Raw genomic sequence first — 8,548 nt, 5'->3', positions numbered from 1 at the left:
AAAAAAAAAAAACAACCAAACGACCAAACAACAACAACAACAACAAAAACACCTTTACTTTCTAAAAGATGGTTAAAAGGATGAAAAGACAACTTACATCTATATTAAACTTTAAGTAAATGCAAACCACTTTTTTTGAGACAGAGGCTCTCTCTCTATGTAGATTTCTCTGTCTGTCCTAGAACTCACTATGGAGACCTGGCTGGCCTTGAACTCCCAGAGAATCTCCCTACTCTGCCTCCCAAATGCTAGGATTAAAAGTATGCACCACCACACTGGGAGCAAACCACATATTTGAAAAGAGACTCATATTGTAACTATATGAATAGTAAATATATAAATAGTTCTGAATTTTAATAAACCAAGAAAGCTGTTGAGGTAAGAGCACTTGCCACCAAGCCCAGGTATGATCCCTCAAACCCACATATAAGATGGAGAGAACTGACTTCTGAAAGTAATTATCTGACCAGCTTATAAAATTGTGTGTGTCAACCAGCCCCCACCCCCAAAACCTTAAAGAAATGAATTACAAAATGATCAAATGTCATAAAGATACATTTCATTTAAGAGAATTAGGTCTCATTCAGAAGCTAGTCTTACGGTTACTTCACGCTGTCAGGCCAAATAAATCTGATTTTATATAATAATCCAGGATATTTACTGAATTAATTTAATTTTATTTTTGAGTAAGGTTCTCTCATTATGTCTAGTTGGCTTTGAACTCTTGCATCCTAAGTATTGTGTGCACCAGCATGGCTAAATTTGTCTTTGAAAATACAGATGAAGCCATAGAAATGTATTGTTTTCAACATTCAAATTATCATGTCACAAAGATTTAATTTTTAAAGGCATCCTACAAAGTCCAAAAAATAAAAAATATAGTATAGTTTAACCCATGAAAAATGTTGATTATTAAGAGTAGCATGTACAATAAGCAGTTGTGATTGAGATCAGGTATTTCAAATAGAAAGCTTCAATCCTATAGTTGAGCCTCCAAATTGTTTACTATTTAAAGCCAAAGAGTCTGACAAAAGTACAAACTTCAGGGACTGGGAAGATAAATTAGTTGTTAAACTCCCTGCTTTGCAAACATAAGAACCCATGTTTAAGACACAGAAAAGTCATAATAATGAGCAAACAAATAAACAAAATAGTCAGGAAGTGGTGTGTTCTTGTGATCCCAACACTGGAGAAGTGAAGGTATACTGTTCCCTAGGGTTTACTGGGCATTCAGCCTACCTGGAGAATTCCAGACCATGGAGAGACTCAATCTTAAAAAAAGAAAAAATAAGACTTCTACCTCTAAATAGCCTGAGATGACTTGTTAAAATGATCTACCACTCTTTTGGCCTAGAAAACTCTACAAAATCATGCAAACTAAAGGGGTCAGATCTTTGTGTTCCGTGCACATCAGAAAAGACACTTAGTATCTGAAAGATGTCTCTTTAAAGAAATATTGTGTTAAAAAAGAGAATATTGTGTGCCTTTCTGGTAGTATAATGGTGGAGTAAGTAGGTGTGCCCAGGCCAAATCGTGGAGCAGGACACAGGGCCTGTGATCCAAAAGCAATGCTGAATTGTTGATGCACGTATTTGTAATTCAGAACTTCAGGTTTTAGATGAGGAATCTGTAGTTACGGAACACATACAGGTGAACAAAATACTTAAGATGGGCTACTGAACATACAGACTTCATGGTCTGATTATATGTGAATGCCCCATCTTCACTAAGAAAGAACAAATTATTTTTAAGCTAAAAGAAACTTCACAGAATTTAAAAAAAAAAATCCATGAAGAAGCATAAAACACTTGTGGTGCGGGAATAAATTCAGCTTAAAATAAATACAAATAAAAATTTATTATAAAAAGAGAGATAGCACCTGAGAAATGACATCCAAGGTTGTGCCGTGTACACACACACACACACACACACACACACACACACACACACACACATACACGCACGTACACACACACACTAAATTCTATTAAATTCAGGAAATATGAATAACATATTCCATAAAAATCATTCCTAAAGTGTTACTCCTAGTCTTATCAGTATAAACACCATGTAAGGAACTGCTAAAACTCCTTAGCTGAGTGTTACAGGTTTATACACCCAGCACTTGGGGATGCCAGCACAGAAGATAGCAAGGAGCTACACATTAATATCCTATACCAAGAAAACAAAACCACACTTAAGGTGGTTATACTTCAGATCTACTGAATCAAAAGTTCTGAGGATATAGTTTAAGGGTTTCACTATGTGTAATGTGGCTGGTCTGAAACTTGCTATGTAGCCTGGGCTCGCCTTGAACTTATATAGATATATTTCTGCTTCATAAATACTGAGATTTAAAAAAGGCATGTACAACCAGGAAGTCTGTTTTAATAAATCCTTCAGGAACCTATGCCAAAGGAAATATATACTACAGAATTATTCTTATTTGATGCCTTCTAAGAAACTAAAAATACAGTCTACCTATAAAAGCATTCAGTTCTGAATTTCATGTAGGAATTTAGTATGAATTCATTAGGAATTTAGAATAACCAAAGTTAAGTAGCTTCCCTTGACCAATTAAAATTAAGAGCTCTATAAATACAAATCACAACATATAAAACAGCAAATAAATATCCTAAACTCTCAGAAAAAAATATTAGAGCACTGAGCACTCATATCAATTATGATATGTGAGAATTGAAGTGCGATCCTGTAGGAGGACCAGCAGTCTCAATTAATCTGGACCCCTGAGATCTCTCAAACACTGGACCAGGCAGTATATACCAACTGGTCTGAGGCCCCCTAACACACAAACTGTACAGGACTGCTGGGTCTGTGTTCATTCAGAGATGATGCACTTAACCCTCAAGAGACTGGAGGCTCCAGGGAGTTTAGAGGTTGGGTAGGGTTGGGGTGTGGACATCCACGTGGAGACTGAGGGGTTGCGGAGAAGGTATAGGATGTGGAACAGTCAGAGGGTAGACAAAGAGGGAAATAAAATACGGAGTGTAAAAAAATAAACAAATGCCGGGCGGTGGCACATGCCTTTAATCCCAGCACTTGGGAGGCAGAGGCAGGCAGATTTCTGAGTTCTGAGGCCAGCCTGGTCTCCAAGAGTGAGTTCCAGGACAACCAGGGCTGCACAGAGAAACCCTGTCTCGAAAAACCAAAAATAAATAAATAAATAAACAAATTAATTAAAAAATATTATAAGAATATGTTTTTGTTTTAATCCCAGGTGTTGGGCCATAGGGCTGCTTTGGACTGTTTGCCACAGTTGAATATAATTTACCTTGTGCTCTAGCAGAGGTGTGGTTTTGCCAGCTATAGATATTTTCTGTGACTGTGTGACATTTGGAATTTTGGGAACTTTTCAGAGGATATATAGATGCTAGGGTTCTGAGAGGCATTTTGGCTGGTTGGTGGTAATTCAGGAGGGTGGCTGCACAGTTTATTACTTGTGCTCAAAGAAGAAACAAAAAATTAGATTCAAGAATCTCTGTCTCTCTCTCTCTATTCTTCTTTCAATGGAGTATGTGTCTCTAACTGTGAGAGGAAGCTAACTGTCAGTCTCTAAATTTATACTTCTTAAATCATACAAATTTTATTGTGCTACTATCAGATAGATACAATATTTAAAGTATGGGACATTTTCCACTTAACCTACAAGTTAAATTCACCTCCATAGAGTATATTTAATATACTGATTTAACATCAATACCAAACATCAACTGAGGTGTTTCAATCCTTGGAGTGTTAATGGGATATGTAGCACCAAGGTTTGTTTGTTTATATCTGTGTGTGTATGTGTATATATGGATGTATATGCATATATATATATATATGTATATATATATGTGTGTGTGTGCATGTATATATATATTTATATGTATATATATATTTTTATGTATATATATATTTATATGTATATATATGAGAGACAGTAAAAGACATTCAAGTAACTTCTAGTCCTTGAAGAAACTGAAGATATCAGAAGATGGAAAGATCTCCCATGCTCATGGGACAGAGCCCACTCCTGACACTGCCTAGAAGGCCAGGACCCAGAGGCTGGAGAGCTCAGCGACCCACAATAGACCCAAACATAAACAGAAAAAAAAAAAGACAATGAAACGACTCCTAATGATATTCTGTTATACTCATAGATTGGTGTCTAGCCCAATTGTCATCAGAGAGGCTTCACCTAGCAACTGATAGAACCAGATGCAGAGAGACCCACAGGCAAACATTAGGTGGACCTTGGGGAATCCTGTGAAAGAGAGAGGAAAGATTGTAGGAGCCAGAGGGGACACGGATACCATAAGAACATCGCCCACAGAATCATCTAACCTGGGCTCACAGTGGGCCACAGAGACTGAACCAGGGAGCTTGCATGGGTCTGACTTAGGCCCTCTTACATATGTTACAGTTATATAGCTTGGTTTTCATGTGGGGCTCCGAACACTGGGAGCTTTGGGAACCCTTTCCTCTCACTGGGTTAACTAGCCCTAATAGGAGAGGAGGTGCCTAGTCTTACTGCAACTTGATATGCTGTAGCTGGTTGATACTCATGGGAAGCCTGTCCTTTTCTAAAGAGAAATGGAGGAGTGGATGGATGCAGGTAGACGGGAAGTTGGGGGAGGGAGTTAGAAGTGAGGAGAGAGGGGAAACTTCAGTTAGGATGTAAAAATGAATAAAAAGAAAAAATAGTAACAAAGACATGAAAATATGAGTTTTTTCACTCCTGGTGTTTTTCTGTTTAGGAGATGGGAGATGGTGTCAATAATAAGCAAGTGAAGCTTGGAATGTGTGTTAAACAAGAAAGGGTTTGGAAGCTTTCCTTAACAAAGTGTGTAGCTGCCTGGGCCTGCATTATTAGAAGTGATTCAATAAGCACTTCTAGCACTTCTAGATCATAAATAGGACATATGAACCCGGTGATAAGAGCAGATAAATTAAAGATACTTTACCCTTTAAGAACTTAACACATATTGGGCATGGTGACATGTTTGTGATCCCAGTATTCATAGGACTGAGGCAGAAGAACAGTACTTCGAGGGTATTTTGTGCTATATAATAAGTTAAAGGCTACACAGTGAGATGCTATCTCAAAAAGGGGAAAGGGAACTAATTAAGTGGTAAAAATAAATGTACAATAATAAGTATTGTACAATGCAAATATATAATACTTTTTCATAGAAACTAACATGTTCTACCAGCCTTTTATCTGGAGCTGTGCCTTCTATTTATTCATTCTTACATTCATTCAAACTTATACTGAACATCTTACTTCATGTCAGACTTGAGTAAAGCACTGGAAACACCAAAACTAGTAGGACAAAATGGTTTCTAAAACCAGCACTATTCTTTTTTTTTTTTAAGAATTATTTATTTTATGTATATGAGTACACTATAGCTGTCTTCAGACACATCAGAAGATGGTGTCAGATCCCATTACAGGTGATTGTGAGCCACCATGTGGTTGCTGGAAATTGAACTCAGGACCTTTGGAAGAGCAGTCAGTGCTCTTAACTGCTGGGCCATCTCTCCAGCCCATCAGCAGTACTCTTGAAGAGCTTAATATTTCCTCTGAAATTAAAATCTTTTCCACAAAAATCAATGTCTTTCTACCTTAACAAGGTCATGTAGTTTCTGTTTTAGAAGCTTTATGTTTTGGGCACTTATTATTTGGCCTCATCGCTAATGAGGCTCCAGTTATACTGAAGTAATTTCCTATGGGAAAGTTATCTCTTCAAAGCCTAATAAATGCTACTGATGGTTGAGTCATATATGGAAATCTTGGCATCTAAGACCTTTTCCTAATTTTAGATTGTACTTTAAAACATTTCATCTTATGAATCTCTTAGATAAATGAGCTGGAATTTATTCATCAATCATGATGTGGTATATTTGTGAGTTAAATTAACTTCACATGTTAGAAATGTATACCTACTCTTAAGTTTCTCCCCAAGACATAAAAACAAACAAACCAAGAGAGCTCTTTCCTTAAGTGAAAGTTGTAAACATGCTAATACCTGAGAGAAGGTGTTGGAACAGAGTCTGGATTGGCTGGTACTTGGACTCCTTTTTCCCATTCTTCCTTCCAGGTGTCAGTAAAGAGGTAATAGCTGTCAGGATTAACATGGTGAGAGTCAGGAATTTTCATGGCACTGATGAGGTCCTTTCGGAATACCTGGGAAGATACAATGCATATACTTTAAAATCCCTATGAAACAGATACTGCTTAATGTTCTCCTTTTAAAAAAGATCATTCCTTCTCACCATGCATTTTCAATAAGACAAACATTTCCTGATTCCTAAGTCTGTAGGTCAATTTATGTTTGGGAAGATTTGACACAGGAAGAGGAAAGCCAGCTCTTCTGGAATTTAATAAAGGGTAGGAGTCCTTCCATAATAATAATAATAATAATATTGTTGTTGTTGGCTCCTTGAATTTAAATAAACAATATAGGTTATTCCAAAGGAGTTTTTTTCTTTTTAAGTATAAGGAACAACCCTTGACTCTATTAAAGTAACAAATATCTTCTGATAACTTACAATTACTTAGGCATTACCTCACTTACAGAACATTATAAAAATAGTACCACATTCTTATATATCCTTCAGGTAGTTTCACCTACTAATAACATCTTAAATGACCTGGGTAAATTGTTCTAAATTTTGTTTGTTTTGAAACAAGGTCTTATTTCACATTCCTGGCTAATTTGGAACTTGCTATGCAGTCCAAATTAGTCTCAAATTAACAGACCCTCCTTCCTCTGGTTCTCAGTAATGAGACAATGGGCATGTGCCACCACACCTGGCCTCAGAACAAATTTACCTAAACTAGAAAAATTTTGATTTAGTTTTGGAACAAGATCTTACTGTAGCTCAGGTTGATCTAGAACTTACAGGAATCCTCCTGCCTGAGTCTTATAAATGCTGGAATTACAGGTCTGGAATTACAGTTGTTATACTGACTCCTAAACAAAGAAATTAACTTTACAAAATACCGCTGCTTAATCTATAGACTAATCAATTTTCACCAATTTTCCTTGGTGGCTTTTCTGCTTTGGAGTTCAACCTGGAATCCTGTATTCTTCCTTGGTATCTTCTAATCTGTGACAACTGCTCAATCTTTCTTTGTCTTTCACGATTAACACTTAGAGAATATTTTGGAGTTGCAAATATTTTGGTGTCCTTATAACTGGAATTTATTTAGTGTGTTCTCACTGGCTTGAGGATATACATGTTTGGGTTTTAGGGTTTCTTTTGGTAAGAGTATCAAAGAAATGATACTATGTTCATATTCTATTATATCAGGCATGTATAATGTTAAATGTCTTGTTTAATGGTGACAATCTGGCTACTCAGTTCAGATAGAATCTTGTTAGATTTCTTCTGATGTTGTCTTACTGGTTTCAACGGCTATTATGTTAATATAGTTTACTCTTGTAATATTCTCAAATTGTTACATTTTCTTGTTTCCTATTTAATGGAAATCATTAATATTTTATGAAAATATTTGATCTTATTCTGGATATGTATTTTTAAGGCCCTGAAGATGTACTGTTTATCATGTATAGTACCAAAATATGGTCTCATTAGTGAGATTGAACCTCTATTTCTTTTTTTAAAAGTTTTGTTTATTTTATGTATGTGTGCACACTGTAGCTATACAGATAGGTGTGAACCTTCATGTGGTTGGGAATTGAAATTTTTAGGACCTCTGCTCATTCCGGTCAACCCCACTCACTCGGGTAGGCCCTGCTCACTCAGTCCCTGCTAACTCCGGCCCAAAAATTTATTTATTATTATACATAAGTACATTGTAGTTGTCTTCTGACACACCAGAAGAGGTTATCATATCTCATTACAGGTGGATGTGAGCCACCATATGGTTGCTGGGACTTGAACTCAGGACACCTTCGGAAAAGCAGTCAGTGCTCTTACCCGCTGAGTGATCTCATCAGCCCAGAACTTCTATTTCCTAATTTGTTTTTGTTTACTTAATCTCTCTGATACTTTAAGATGTTTAAACTTTCCCCCTGTTGTGGTGAAGGAGATTCAGTCCTGGGCTTCATACCTGCCAGGTGCATGTTCTGCCACTGAGCTAAATATCCATGCTCCCATTCTGTTGTTTGATTTTTCATAAAGCAGGGTTTAAGACTATAGCCCAGGCTGGCCTCAAACTTGTGGCAATTCTCCTGCCTCAACTGCCTAGTATTACAGACATGAATTATCATGCATAGCCTTTCATCTGTGTGTTATTTTATAATCACACACATTATGCTATATTTGCTGTTTCTTTCTCCATCAGATGTGCATTTTTTACTACTCACATGCACACATGAGTACATGCATGTAGACACAGAGATACATTACACTTTTGAAAGTTGATAGTTTTGTTCTTATCTTTATACTCAGAACTTTATCTTAGCCAGCTGATCAGTATTTTTCACTATCAATGAATTACTCAAGAGTGAAAAGGATAAGTACACTGTGGCAGGCGAGAGACTCCTAATGAAGATTTTTTTTTTTTTTTTGTATT

The 8,548-nt window shown here is 36.6% G+C and overlaps 1 protein-coding gene across 3 annotated transcripts in view; it reads right to left on the bottom strand.

The window, feature by feature from the left end:
- The window catches only part of Jade3 (jade family PHD finger 3), a 104,951-nt gene that overhangs the window by 50,489 nt on the left and 45,914 nt on the right, over positions 1-8,548 (bottom strand). For all 3 annotated transcript variants that reach the window (XM_031344645.1, XM_031344572.1, XM_031344715.1), the window contains exon 6: positions 6,033-6,190. In XM_031344645.1, the coding sequence (XP_031200505.1) occupies positions 6,033-6,190 (158 nt within the window). The remainder of the gene's footprint in view (positions 1-6,032; positions 6,191-8,548) is intronic.

This window comes from Mastomys coucha, chromosome X (genome assembly GCF_008632895.1).
Source record: "Mastomys coucha isolate ucsf_1 chromosome X, UCSF_Mcou_1, whole genome shotgun sequence".
NCBI classification, from domain to species: domain Eukaryota; kingdom Metazoa; phylum Chordata; class Mammalia; order Rodentia; family Muridae; genus Mastomys; species Mastomys coucha.
This window is presented reverse-complemented; position numbering and strand designations above follow the sequence as displayed.